This window comes from Parus major, chromosome 1, assembly GCF_001522545.3.
Source record: "Parus major isolate Abel chromosome 1, Parus_major1.1, whole genome shotgun sequence".
In the NCBI taxonomy this organism is placed as follows: domain Eukaryota; kingdom Metazoa; phylum Chordata; class Aves; order Passeriformes; family Paridae; genus Parus; species Parus major.
In genome coordinates, this window is record NC_031768.1 from 74348693 (window position 1) to 74364273 (window position 15581).

General features: G+C 34.1%; 1 protein-coding gene across 4 annotated transcripts in view; it reads right to left on the bottom strand.

Moving 5' to 3' along the window:
• Positions 1-2991: 2991 nt before the first annotated feature.
• DYNC2H1 (dynein cytoplasmic 2 heavy chain 1) overlaps positions 2992-15581 on the bottom strand; it is a 140628-nt gene continuing 128038 nt past the window's right edge. For 3 of the 4 annotated variants that reach the window (XM_015629214.3, XM_015629205.3, XM_015629223.3), the window contains exons 86-89: positions 12453-12562; positions 12049-12130; positions 7015-7131; positions 2992-3567 (exon numbers count right to left, since the gene is read on the bottom strand). In XM_015629214.3, the coding sequence (XP_015484700.1) occupies positions 3409-3567; positions 7015-7131; positions 12049-12130; positions 12453-12562 (468 nt within the window). In that variant the 3' untranslated portion in view covers positions 2992-3408. Of the gene's footprint in view, positions 3568-7014; positions 7132-7922; positions 9758-12048; positions 12131-12452; positions 12563-15581 lie in introns of those variants that run through there. The other variant, XM_015629233.3, reaches the window with a different exon arrangement.

The window sequence follows — 15581 nt, forward strand, 5'->3', positions numbered from 1 at the left end:
TTTGTCACTTTGATTTCTGTTGATAACAATTTGCACTTACTGAAGAATTGCCTTTCTCAAGTCTTCAAAAGAGAGTGTTTACAGAGCAGTAACGTGTGTTTTCTAAGATCTTTTTATATATCTCTCTTTAGTCTTACAAGTTCCTATACCCTTGAAACTGAATAGCAGAACAAACCCTAGTCAGACCATTAAGGCATTTCTGATGTTTTTATTTCTTATGTTTCCTGATTCATACTTCTCAATGGCCTATGCATGTGATACAGCTGCACTTTGGTGGTAATAAAAACTCTACAGTTCTGTTTTTACTGCCAAAAATATAATTCCTATGATCTAGAGTAGCAGTTACCTATAGTATTTTTCATTTAGATTACAACACTGGGTAGAAAGAAAGTACATTATACAATGCAAACAGACAATACACATCAAGGAACACATGATAAGTAATTTCTTTTTCCTCTTTAGGTCATCTGGGACCCATCTAAAATATTAGGGTTGTAACTCCAGTTATGAGAAGGAAAAACTACTGAATCACTTAAACAAAATTAATATCAAACATACTGCTCAATACACTGTGAGCATAATACTCAGCTACCAAGGTTGGGGTTTTTTGTGATGGCAATATTACATGAATAAAAATCTACTAGATTTCAAGCTCAAAAATTAGCTTGACATTTAAATCAGTTTTTTGTCCTGTGCTGAAAAAAAATAAAAACATCAAAGACACCTCAGAAGAGAGAGTCTTTTACATCTGTAACAAAAGTCAGTCTCAATGGGCTCCCACAAGACCTCTGTCCAAATAAAAATATAACTCAATGCTCCAGTTACAGCTAAAATTAAGAAGGTTAGGGGTTTTTTTTCATATCACTCAGGGAAAGTCTTAGAAAGAGCAGAAGCAAACAGACAGTTCTAGTAATCTGAAGGGACTCTAAACTGAGAGGAAAACCAAATAAAATGAGATTTAATCAAGCTGGCTTAAGAGAAGCCTCTGACAGAAATGCACCAATGCATTTCTGGAAACAAAACTCCTGATGTTGTGAGCTGAGAAATATTCCATAGTTCTAAATCTGTGGCAGTAGTGCATGATAGAAGAGGTAACAAACCTCCAGAGATAGGCCATTTCTGAGGGGTTAGGATACAGACAAGTAATCAGTAAGAAATTGAATCAGTTCCTGACCCTGAAATGGAAATACAGTGTGGTAGGTCTGGAGGACTCGCTTTTCTATCTGTTCCTTGTGATAGCATCAATATCTGTGTATTACTAGAATCAGTAAGCCTAAATATATAGCAAGAGGAGACTTGAAAGGAGAGACTTTAAATAATAATCATATTTCTCCTGGCAATATGGAAGGCATTTTGAAGATTGCAATGAGGAGATAAAATAAATTTTAAAAACAAAACATGGAAATCCCCAGAATATTCTACTATTTATTAATTTCAGGATTTCTACCACTCACTGCAGTAGACTTTTATTTCCCATTATAAGCAAGATGGGTCATCAAAGCCACCTACTGCATCTCTGGACTTTACTTTCTGTGCAAGGTAGATTAAAGTAAGATGTATTATTTTCCAGACATCCTTGTCGTAACAGGTAATTATCTGAACAGCTGAGTATCTGTATTTCTCTACCTGGCCACAAAAAAGAAGCTGGAATTCATAAAAGCCAGTATACTCATCCCTGAGTTTGAGATGCATGAGAGCTGAAATTCAGTTTAGTTTATGAAAATGTTGATCCAAAAGGGCAAATTGCAGCATGTTCTTTACATGTGCCTATGGGAATTAAAAATATGCCCTCTGCAAGACTTTTCATCTCCAAGAAAGTCTAGTATGGCAGAATATTTTCTCTGGACAAGTCATCCTCTAAATCCTCACAGAGCTTGTACACAGATTTACACAAGTGCTTTTTCTGATGGGGATTTTGTGATTTTTTCCCCCCAAATTTTCTTCAGAGACAATTTTTTTCCAAATTTGCTACCCTTTTACTCTTCAGTGAATCAGAGTGAAATATACAAATGAAGATAATGTGAGAAGTATTAAGTAAGTCTATTCTGCTTTTAGACAGGATTCCATTTTAAAAATGCATGTTCAATTGTATCAAATTATTTTAGGACAGCTTTTAATCAGAAGAACAACTAAAATGGAAAACTTTCCACATAGATACAAAAGATCAATTTTAAGGCATGAACAATGAAGAAGAGAGAAAAATACTTTCTTCAGGAAGTTGACCTGGAGATGGGGCCAATCTTTGCTCTGCTTTCCTTCTCTCTCCCTCAAACCATCAATGAAAAATATCAGGAAAGTGAAATATAGTCTTAATTTAAATGCTACTTCAAAATGAGTTTAAAATCTATCAGATATATCAGAGCCAAATTATCTATTTTGTTTTCCAAGCAAACCAAGAAAGGGCTTTGCCTTTGGCTTTTAAAAAGATCTTCATGAGGTGTGTAATTCCAGTTAAAAATTAGACACTTCCAATTGTTGAGACATCAGTAATGCTGCTTCCTCCTGGATTTTAGGATTTTGTCTAACTGTACTCCAATGCTATGACAACATCCCAACACGATACATCATGGAACCATGAAACCAAATTTGGGCATTCTGCACTAAGAACAAGATCCCAGGAGTTTCTCATGTCACAGGTCAAAAGCACTATTCTGTCTCTCTGTTTTTCATTTAACAACTGGATGGAAATCTCTTTTATGTTTGTTTCTTTTCTTTGTCTAAAGAATTGTTTGGCTATTGCAGGCCTTTATGTGAATGTTTTTACTGGAACTTAGTACAGTTTAATTTTATTTTTTTTTCAGTAACTTCTGGATAATACCCATGATAGTAATCTAACTTTGTAACTCCACATGAATTTGTGGAATTTGTCCGCATGAAGTTCATCAAAAATCCTATTATTTACTACCTATACGAAGAAATGTAATTAAAAGTAAAACATCATTAAAAAGACTGAAACATTTATCTTGATTCTTAAATTTCAGATACAAAAGGTAAGTTTTCAAATTTTATTTTATTACAGAGGCATATGAATAACAGTTCCAAAAGGATAATGAAAAAAAAAAAAATCAAAGAAAAAATGTTGACCTTTAATTTTTATTCAGTATTTCTGAGCAAACCAGAAGAGATTTCAACAACTTCAAGGAACAAATACAGCACATTACAATCTAGAGAAACAATCCAAATTACCAGTTTGCTGAATAATGCCACATTAATTTTTACAATATCCCACAAAGATACACTGAGGTTCTATCAAGTAGAATTATCTGAATACATCTTAAAAAAATAAACAGGAATTAATAAACTATTTCTTTAAAAATATAAAAGCAATGAATCTAAAGTTATCTTTTAGTAAGTAAGAAATTAGAGGTTTAAATGTCTCTTAACTTCACAAATTAATGCAGTTTCATATTACTGATTTTTTAAAAATAAAGCAGCACCACATTGAATCCACTGGTCTTGGTTTCCTCCACAAGGTACATCAATATTTGTCACCACCCGGTCTCTCTCCACGCTAGTGTAGACTGGTAAAGATATGCATTCTTCTGGAGAATATGGACCATACGCATCCTGTCAACAAACAAGCACTTGGTTAAAGACAAAAAAACATGAGAAAGCAATAATCTCCACTGGTATGGTATCTAAAGTTGAGATACAGTTTGGAGACTGCAGCCTTGGACAAGAAAGTCTTCATCCAGGACACCAAGGAGAAGGATTACCAATGAAGCAGAGGCTTCACCAAAATTGCTCACTCCATAATTCAAACACCAGGAAGTAAATAACAGGGGTGATCCTATGAACTACATATAAAAATCTTCCTTCAGCTAAAACCCTCCCAGAAATTACACAGCAGAAGTGTCTGCACAGCAGGCTAAGGACAGTGCTGATCAGTTTTGTGCAGGAAGAAAGCTGCCCAGGAGCCCCTGAGCTGTAGTGCAGGGAGCATCTATCCTGGCGGGCTGGAGCGCTGTGGTGGCTGTGCTCTGGCAGACCCTCCATCCCTGCAGCAAACCCTGCCCTCCTCCTGTGGCACAGCCCCTGGTGTGATCTGAGATACCTGCAAGCATCATGCTGCAGGAACTACAATCCAAAAAAATCTTACCCCACACATTCCAGGCTGCTTTATTAAACTGCTCCTGTCTGTACTACAAACTGCCCTGGACGCAGTTTCCTCCTAGGGCTTTGCATGGGCACTGTCTGTATGTGTGAACACAGAACTGAGCTCAAAGACTCCGTCTAGACTTCCTACAGCACTTGATTTCAACCCATGATGGATTTAGTTACTGCAAATAGTTCAGGGCTTGATTCAACTGGTATATATTAAGCATGTTTTCTGTCACACTCAAAATGTCCCTTCCTGTCAACAGGAAAATGTCAGATTTTCAAGAACCAAATAACAAAGCAGCACACTTGTCAGAAAAGAATTTAAAATGAGTGTCATTTTAACTCAAATCACATCAAATGTGAGTTAGTGATGCTCCAATATTAGAAAATAACTAAAAACAGGAAAAAGGAAACATGCAAACAATAACTGTTTTAAGCACTTTGCCTGGCATGTGAAGTGTAAAGGCATTACTGAAGAATTTTGCTGTTCCTTTTGAAAATGAACTTCCCCCATCTTTTGGACAACAGTGTTTCAATCTTTGCAGAAGATCTATGTGTGGTAACATTTGTATAGAGTAACTTAATAATCAGGAACTCAGCCATTCTCAGAAGGATTGTACTGATGCCATTTATCCCTCAGTTAACACTACTGAAGAAGACAAAATACTGGCCAGACTGAGAGTAAAATGTTAATCAGAGAATTTAAATTTTGCCAAAGCTGGGAGCCAGAAGCTGGTCATTTTGCCTTCAAAGACCTGTTTTTACACTTTCTGGGGACAAAATATCTGTTCTTGTGCTTTTCTCAGTCCCACTGATGTTTTATGGAATCACATTATTGGAGGGCTGAAGCCTTTCTGTGGAAGTCTTTTTGAGTCACAAATCCTTATGTCCTTGGCTTAAGAACAGTCCAAAAGTTCTCTTTGTCAGACTGCCTCACAGACAGCTCCATCCCCTTTAGTGACACCCTTCACAGCATGGGATCTATCAGAGGATTAAAACTGGAAAGGACCTTCACGGTTTAATGAGAATAAGCATAATGTTTGTAGCTCAAAATTTCAGCAGGATTTTGAGGGGGTTCCCTCAGAGAAATCCTGTAGGCTAATTTAAGTTTGGTTGAAAATTACTTCAAAGCATTACATTATACATATACTTTTGCTAGATTTCAAAAGATGCATTTACAGAGAAAAGGAAACTATTTCAAAACCTAAGGATTCTAAGACAGTACGTTCAATTTCATGCACTCTTCTCCTAAGAAGAAGTAATGAAATTAAGGGAAATGGATGATACCCAATTCTGCTTTGGTTTCTGAGCACAGTATTTGATTATAGTCAATTTTTACAGCGATTGTAAAACAACTCAAGGGTAGATCAATTCAAAAAAATTCTCCTTTGAGACACTTTGTATTTAAAATCTGGGCAGTTGACAAGTTATGGCCTGTGTTTCATAAGAATTATATTTTTTTCCAACACAAAGATGTCAGTTGCTATTCATTTCAAATATAAGTACATTTGAAAAAAATTAATTCATTGATTATTGAAGTATCTCATTTTTTAATTTTATAGATAAAGCTCTCTGCTGATTTCACATAAAACTTTTGGATCCTACCTTTGGAGTTTAAAAAAATAGTCTTATTCAGAAAAATACGAAAAAAAATCTGTTTTATTTCAAACACAAGATGAATGTCTTTCAAAACAATGAGAGGACTACTTAGAATTCTCATCTAAAATGTGTTTCCATTTGCTGTTACCATGGAAAACACACATATTACCATCCTCCACCATCCACCACTGAGCTAATATATTAGAATGTCTGGCAATTCTGTATTTATCCCATGTACCACCTCTCAAGCATATTAGAAATCTGTTTATTTATTTGAAAAAAAACAAACCTTGTAAATACTGAAAAACTGAAAAATCTCTCACTGGTCAACTTTGTAAGAGGTTTTGTGATGTTTTCTGTTTTTGTCCTTTTTCAAAAATGTTCAATATTTTCCTTCCTAACCAAGCTGGGAACAATGGTGCAGCTGGTGGCTAGCATTTACTTCTGTGTTCAAGGTCTAAATCTGTCAACCTTTATACTTCTAATGCTGTAGTATAATATACTGCTATATTTCCCCTGCTGGAAATAACAACGAGAGAAAAAAGAGTTGGGATACAGCAGTGTGTTAGCAATGGAGCTCATTGCACACAATCTATCACAATATACAAAGGTCTAGGCTGTCTTTAGAGTCACACCTGGACAGATTTATCCCAGCTCTCTTCTGATGGGATGGGCTTCCTAAATGTAGGTAGGATGAATTCTATAATAAGCAATTTTTTAGATAAAAGGCACATCCTTGAATACATTCTATGTGACTTTTTGAGTTATTTATCAGTGATTGCTATGACAATTGGAGGGCAGAAGCAGTAACAGATTTTACTGTTTGGATTACTTTGCTTTCATCTTAAAATCTGCAAGCACTGGCATTTTTTTAAATTAGTTTAAGTAGGAGAAAGGCTTCCTTTGCTTACAGTTCACATCATATTCTCTATTTTTTTTTTTATTGCTGCTGCATTTTACTTTAATATTTAAAGCACAAAGAAAATATATTCTAGGAATGAACTCCCAAACACATGTATACATTTACTAAATACAGATTTGAAAATATGCTGATGTTTTAAAAAGACAAAGAAAAAAAAGGTATGAATGAAATAAAGCCCTTGCCTTTATCTAAGTAACATAAGCTAATGAATATTGACAAAATTACAATAAGTTTCTGTTTTAAATAAAGTAATTGTTTTTCCCAGTAAAGACTGGGATTTTATTTTGAAATGAAAGGAAAACAGGTCAGCAACATCATACTGAAAAGCTACTACACAGAAAAAAAATCAAATTATGGGTCTTGAAAGTTTAGGGCTTTTAATAATTTAGTACCTGTGGAATCCAGGCCATGTAACAAGGGAGAACAGATGACACACTGGGAGAATCATGCAGATTTTCTGAAAGTCGATTTCCATCGAAACGACAACCTTCCAGTTGTAAACCACTGATCTGTCATGGATATATAAAATATTCAAACATAAATAACAGACTTAAAATGTCAATAATGATTACACTGTGCTTTAATAAACGATGAACCGTTTTACTGTGACCACATTTTTAAATAACAGGAAATTAATTACTGGTATGTTCTTTGTGAGAATAGGAAACGTGATTTTAAAGCAAGATCTGGTCCACACTTCATTGTGAACTTCCTCTGATTTAGATTCACATTCTTTGAAATGTCAGAGAAAAATACCTGTAAATGTCATCAATTATGAAACTGCAGTTGCCTGGCATTAGATTAATGGAATTATGATAGCAACAGCCAAGTTCACAATCATTACAATGTCTAGAAGAAGAGAAGAACAATCACTATACAAAGCATGACTTCCTGCTTGGAAATGTGAGCATAGCTTTCAAAGAATGGAATGTGCAACTACACAGCTTCAGCAGAAGCAAAACAAAATATATTGAAATAATAGGAGAGAAAATTTTATTTAACAAACTCCGAGATTTCTTAGAAATACTGTTGTTTGGGAAAAACTTAAATAAGAATCACAGATATTCCTTTAAGTAACTATGCAATGCTTAATTTGCAACATGTTTCAAGTGTTTTCTTTTAATTAAATAATTTCAGCCTCTGAATTACATGTTCTATTTTTTCTTCTCTGGAGTCTTCCATAAGTTAGAGACATATATTCTGGATTCCTTAAAAAAAATTTCAAATATTTGCTGATCATTTTATTTTCCTCAGTACAAATAGTATAATAATAATAATAATAATGTAATTTTTACCCTGGTGAAGTGAGAACTTTAGTTTGAACAGTAATAAAACTTAATTCAATAGTAACTTTCAAGCAGCTTTTCAAAAGGCTAACTGTGCAGCTGCAGCAGATCTCTAACAGAAGCTGTAATCTCAAAATCATCTGTCTGTTATACTATCATACTAAAGCCCTGAATTAAAATTATCATACTGAGGCTGGCTTTCACCAGATACAAGGTTCCTAAAGCAGTGCTGGAAATAAGAAATACAATGTTTCTGGAAACTGGATGAATGATCAGATAAGCAAAATGGAGAAAAAAGCCATTTTCTAATATATTTTCCCTTGCAAGAAATTTTGAAACATCAGATGGCAAAAAGGGACTAAAGTATGATGTTACAATGAAGATCAGTATCATGGAATATATAATGGATAAAATTTCCTTAGGTAACTTTAGTATCCTAAAACTATTTATTTGACATGAAAAGGTGGAATTAAATAGTAACACAATGGGGGTTACTGTCATGCTTGAAATGCAATGCTTTCCTCCCCAGTGTTAGGGGTTTTTCATTAATATTATATTAACTGTAAACTAGCTAAGATTACATTTCGCATTTTTAATATCTAATTATTCTTTTGATTGTAGACAGGCATACACTCTTCAAGAATTCGCTTCTTTAAACTCATATTTCTCTTTTACTGCTGAGCTGAGCATTCTTACAATGCGCAAGATGCAGATGTACATATTCTAACATGAAAAAAAATTGTTATAACACATGGCATTTAAAAAAGACATAGAGCAAAGCTGTGTTTCTCCTTGGACAGAGAGTGATCAGAGAAGTGACAATGTTCTTCGAAGCAACCTGTGCTTCATACAAACTAGGACTTACAGTGAATCCACCAAAACTGTGGATTACCTGAACCGAAACAACCCCAAATGGAAAATTCAGAGGAGATTCTTTGTCTAACTTTCACACAAATTTCAGAAAGATTCATCTCCTCTGTTATTCTTTCTGTCCTTCTTGCTTTCTGCAGGGAACATTTTTAGGGACCATAGTTTAATAAGTAAGTTTGGCAAAGTAATTGCATAAAGATTTGTCTGATGAAGAGGTTTTATGATTTGTTGCTAGAGTGTTCAAAGGTCTTGCCATCCTGAACATCTCTGAAAGAAATATCTATAGAAGTGGGTCACCTATTGAAGAAATTTTTTACTGCACATTTCTTCTTTTGATATTGATAGTCGCTTTGACATTACAGTCATGTAAAATAATACCATTTGATCACCTGGAAAACTTCAACCAATGGTATAAACTCGGTTGAATATTAAGACCAAATTTTTACTTTCATTCAGTATTAAAAGACATTAAGAAAAAAACCCAACAATACTAGAACAATGTACTTTCCAATACCATTTGGCTGAGTATGGCCATAGCCATGTTTTCATTTCCATAACGAATAGTAAAGAGAAATTACAAGTACTATAAAAGACATGAATTTCACAGCATCTGTAATATAATCATAGTACCTTTGAAACTTAGAGTAATGGCAGAAGTTGACCATAATTTTTAATTCTTACAAAGAATTTGGCAGTTTACAGCTATTGGTACTAGTTTAGGTTCAAAGAAGTTCTTTTTACACATTCCAGACTATGTTTCTTTAAAATACCTTTGTAGAAAGTGTGCTGATACCATGGTCCATAGCATGTCTGTTTCCAAATTTCAAATTCTCTGCAACAGATTTTCCCTTACTAATTAATGCCGTAATTTTCCATGACACGATGCAAACTGCAGCAGACTTCAGGAAGTCATATTTTCACTTCACTACCTCTACAGGCCTCCATTATTAATTTATTGATATTTCAGGATGAAGGTATACTGTAAAAAAAGACCGCTCAGGATGCCTTATAATAATATATCTGTCAGTTGCCAAGAGTATAGTTTTAATATTATTACTCATATTGTGTATTTGAGACTTTCAATATTTTTTTATTTTTCACTATGTATAATAAGTTCTACCCAAGGTTGTATTACTTACTACCCAAAAAGTCTCTTGCCATGCTTCCTCCTTTCTTTCACTCTTTTCTAAAATACAGAAGATGGAATGCCAAAAGGAATGAATACCTGCTTTTGTACAACAGCACAATCAGTGCACAAAGCAAACAGAAGAGATGTATTTGCATATCAATATGTGATTATAGTGCAATAGCCGTACATTTTCAGTACCTTTTGTTAAAGCAATCTGGAGTGATATTAAAGAAGGTGTAATTTCATACAGATTGATTCTAAGTGATATTGAAGAAGGTGTAATTTTATACAGATTGATTTTAAATCAAATATTCATCACATCCTACTAGAGGAGATCCACTCCACATAACACATCTAAACCATTACCTGAATTAGCACTGATAATTTAACATCTGATTTGATAATTCATGTAAGACTAAGGTGTGTTCTTGGCCTGATTGAATATTCCTCTGCCTACTTTGTAGTTTCACTGACAATTCTAGCACTGCATGCTTTTAACTTACAGATGATCATGGTAAATTATTTGTATTTTTAGGCATAGAAAGATCAACTATCAACAATTTCTGAAGCTTGGTGCCATTTTTTAAAATCATGGCAAGACCGAGAAAGCATTTTCATTGTACAGATCATAAAGAGATCTCCTTCTTCTTTTCCTTGTCACAGAAAAAAAAATCTAAGCTATCAAAACCTTTTAAAAATAAAAGTAAGAAAAAATCTTGAAGAAAATGTCTTCCAAGACATTTTCATAATGACATCATGCCTGACAGTTTACTAAGGAAGTTATATGAAGTATGTGTGACTATCAGGTTTAAATTGACCTGCATTCCTACTTGTGCCAATCTTTCAACAGAGACATTTTATTAAGCTTTTAAATATTTGTTGATTCAGAGACTTGAGTGCAACTCTCCCACACTCAAACTGAGTCCCCCAACTCTGTGAATACAGAATAAAGTCTCTCAGTGGAGTTAATTACATCAAGTGAAATAAGACCATTAGCATCAATTGAGACTGATAAACCTCAGAATAGCCTATACCATGGTCTGGTTCCAGTAGGGGAGTCTGGTAAGCTACAATTTCTGATTTAGGTGGGATAAAACAAGGTCCCAGCTATCTCACCACAGTATGTGTTTAAGGACTTATCTATTCTGCTGAATAGATTGAATTCTTTTTTTTTGCTTTGAGTTCCAACTCAGAATAGCCTCCCATTCAACAAGGTTAGCCTGAATTCTTGAAACTTCTGGTAAAACATTTACTTTACCAGTATTAAAATTCATACTTCTCAGGTGAACCAATCTTAATGTACAATCCAGAGGATCCTTAGCAAACAAGACACATTTCAGAGAATGATTTTCCTGAATCAATTACACTTTTATACCCTAGTTATAGGCTCTGTGGTATATAGCTTTACTAACAGGAAAGTTTCTCCTCATGTCTCCATGAACATGAGGAAGGACTCATGGTAGGGAAATCTAAATATTCAGCATTGCAAAAGGTTCCAAATCCTTTCTGTTCATCAAGGATTAAAAGGACCGGTGAAAATGCTAGTGATTTCTTACTAGTAGAGAATCAATGAATATTTCTCTTACAGAGGAAAAGATAATATTCAAATCAAATGAAGAAACTTCACAGGATTCTTACGTTTTACTAAAAATAACCACTCACCTAACTGCTTGTACTATTCCCAGGGCAGAGAATTTCCTCTTAAACAAAATTCTCTTTTGATTTTCAATCCCTCTTAGAAGATGACACATTCTTGTAAAGTAATAGATTATATACATTAATTTTTTTGCCCACACATGATATAGATTATGATCTGGACAGAAGTGAGATTTTAACTCATGAAAGTACAGTTTCAATTTTCATCTAAAAGGTGTTTGAAGATCATATTGGTTGGAGCAATAAACAATTTTAAAATGAAACCAGTGACCAGGGAGGAGAAAAAAGATAACTGCTTTCCTTTTCAAATTTCTGTGGAGTTTTGCACTGCCATTTTAGCAGCTGTACACCATTAACCAGCCTTTTTATTTCAAGTGCACCGATTATTTATAGCTCAGTTTTCTGGGAAGTTTATGGATAGATGAGTTGGACTATACTGATAAAACATCCTCATAAAATCCTAGTAAAACATTCTAGTAAAATACCTTAACTTGGAGTTTGCCTTCCTGTATTCGCCCTTTCCACGAAGCTGTAAATTTAAGACTGTCCACTGAACACCTCATTAGTCTGCAATGGAAACACACATACAGTATATCTTACAGATGTGTAACAACAGGATACCAAACACAAAACCAAACCCAGTGTATTTTCAATGTGTACTATATCATGCTAAGTCTTTGAAGAAAAATACATCTCTAACTGAAAAAAAAAAAAACAATCAGCATTTAAACAGGTAAGAGCTATTTTACTTCAAGGTAAGAAATAAAAATAAGATGACTGATGACAGCAATTTACATAACTTTTTGGATCTGTGTATTGAAAATGAAATAACCATCACCACACAGAACAATGGCACATTAGCACAAATAAGCACATTATTTCCCCTTACCTTGCAGTCTCCTGGCGTAAGGCATTGAGAAATGTGTCTGGATGAAACAGCTCGGAAAGGTCAAGAGTGTCTGACAACAGTTTCTGTTTCTCTGCTTTTTCTACCCAATTCTAAAAGAGAGAATATAAAAAAAGAATTAAAAAAAATATAAATCCTGAAATTATTGAAATTATTACTTGATTTTTCAATATTTTGATTTAATGTGGGTATGTCAATTATTATGATTAATGAAAAATGTTTGTGTAAACATACTATAACCTCAAAGCTTAATATTAATTTCAATTAATTCAAACTGTTAAAAAGGAAATTAATATCCTCTTAAAATAGAAGGAAAACCAGCAGTTTATGTAACCTGTAACATGACTCATCCATTCTAAATAAATTCATGCATCACTCTTTGTTCATTGCAGCTTACTCTGTACTGTGAAAAGTTGTCCTTGTAGAGTGAAAATTATAATTTCAACAATTTTATAATTGTTGAAACCCTATTTCACCTTTACTTACCAGGGAGTTTATGTTTTCTATCAAAATAGCTGCCATTTCTCTCTTTGCTTTAATAAGTTCAGGCAAATAACTACATTCTTTTTAGGTACACTTTAAGATATATTTTTTATATAAATGGCGTGTTATATTGAAAAAACACTTGATTTTCAATCTGCAGTAACAGTTTTTATAAATACTTCCCAACGGGTTTTTTAAATATTTCCTACTACTAGGCTGACACTGCCATTTTTAGTGTATTAGTCTGAGATGTGAATTCACAGAATTTGTAAGATAAAAACTGGTCCCCGATATACTTGGTAATGAATGAGTCTAACAAAGGCAGGGGTGAATAACTGTCCTCAATTATCCTTACAGAGCACATGCCTCAACCATCTTCCACTCTTTCTTACAGGCAGCTGTGAAGCCTGTTAGGAGCAGCAAGCTTGGAATTTCCCACCAATGCAACACCTTATGTACCAACATGAGAAAAGAGACACAAATGGCACCTCACAATCTTTATAAACCACGTATCCTGAGAAATACAATCTTAGTTTGATCCTCAAGACATTAACAATCTCAAAGAATTTGCTCTTTTCAGACAAGTTATTTAGGTACCTGACTGGTTATGCAACAGTCCACTCTCAAAATCCTCTTGTTAAACTTTCACTGTGTATCTCTTTGGTACAATTTATTTGTATGATACAGTCACAGTCCTTGCTGTGGCACTGCAGCATGAACCTGAAGTCACTGGATAATCCACCCTACAAGTAAACTCTTCACAGATAGATTAAGTCCTCAAGGCCAGGCTGGATGGGGCTCTGAGCAACCTGGAACACTGGAAGGTGCCTCTGCCCATGGCAGGGGTTTGGAACCAGATGATATTTAAGGTACCTTCCAAATCAAACCAATCTGTGATTCTAATGCTAAGATAGAAACTAATCAGAGAATATGATTCCACATGGTATCACTAAACGTTGAATACCCACACCTTTCGAAATACCAGCTCCCAGGAAATTATAAAATTGCTGTAGTCACTGAATAAAAAATCTTGGAAGTTACGCTGTCATCACACAATGTACCTGCCAACCCCCCATATCATGTTTAAAAAGTATTTTATTGTATTGTTTGAACTGCTGACAGATTAATAATTCCACAGAACCATTTGAAGTGACAAAATCATCAAAAATGCAAGTAGATATCACTCAGTAAGTTTTATTTTATTTTGGCAGTGTGTCACACACATCTCCATAATGTTTCCATGATGTTCAAGCCTTTAATCAGTTTTATTGGTTTTTGTTTTTATCTGCCACATCCCTGATTATGAGCCCTCAAACCAAATGTTTATAAATCAGTTCAGAGATTTTTTGCTTTCCATTTTCATTAGGTAAATGTACACAGTTAATGACTCTTGTCTGCATGATTCTTTCAATGACTTTATATAACAATTTTTTTATCATATATCAGTAACTCTGGATGCTGGTTATGAGAGGTTTTGTAAATTGTTTTGTGTAATAAAAGTAGACATAATTTCAACTTGTATTTAATATAATCATTCTATTGCTGTCATCAAATAAACTTTTAATGTAACTGCTAAAGAGAAACGCTGTCAGGAACACAGATGTTTATATTCCACCCAATTAAAAGACCAGTATGGGTGATATTAATTCTGAACTCATATAATTAAGTAGCACTAGGTTGTACACAGTAACAAAAACTTTCATTAGATCACAAAAACAAAATTGTAATGGCTTGTACTGCTCTATATACAGCTGAATATGTAGCTCATTTACATCCATTTAAATAAATAATTTTAGAAGCAATCAAATGTATTTTACAAGCCAATTGTAAATAATATCCTTATGCTTATTTTAGTCCTATAAGACCATATGACAGCCTATTAGGGAAATGCTAGTCTCAAAAGACAACACCACTATTAACAGATCATTTGTCACTGGTAGTGCCACTGCCACAGGGCTGCAAGAGATCAGGTGTTGATGGGAAGAAAGTTTAAGCTGAGCTGTAGAAAGACTGAAGTGATGTTTCTTGAAAGGGAGAAATCCTGCAACAGATCCTCCCATCCCAGCTCTGACAGAAACATATACTGACTGCATTTGTCAAAGTGATGAAAAGTTGTTTCACTTCTTACTCATCTTGGATGGCCATGCAGCATTTCAGTCTGAAGGGCTTTCTTCCATCACCAACTCTACCAACAAAGTGATCTATATGTCCAAATATCCTAACACTGAAATTTTTTTTACTACAAAGTTTTTTTAAAACAATCTATCATCCACTCTTCTTTGCAACTGCTTATTTCAAAATTTCATTATTTCAATATTTTCTGAATCTTTCCTTTTACAGTTACACTAAAAATTTAATTATCTGTGATAGATTAATTTAGAAAGTTATGATTATAAATATAATATCAAAACTTATCAGTGATACCCAAAATGCTTGAAAAGCCATTTCTGGCAGGATATTTCAAAACTTCCAATAGGTGTTCTGGGTGCTATAATAAAAACATTTTCTTCTATTTTCTTTTTTTTTTTTTTCCATTACAGAAACAAGCCTATAAGCAGGGTCTCAGGTGGTTAAAATAATATTTTTCCATGCATTTTAACATCCAAGAAACATCTATTCCACTTTCAG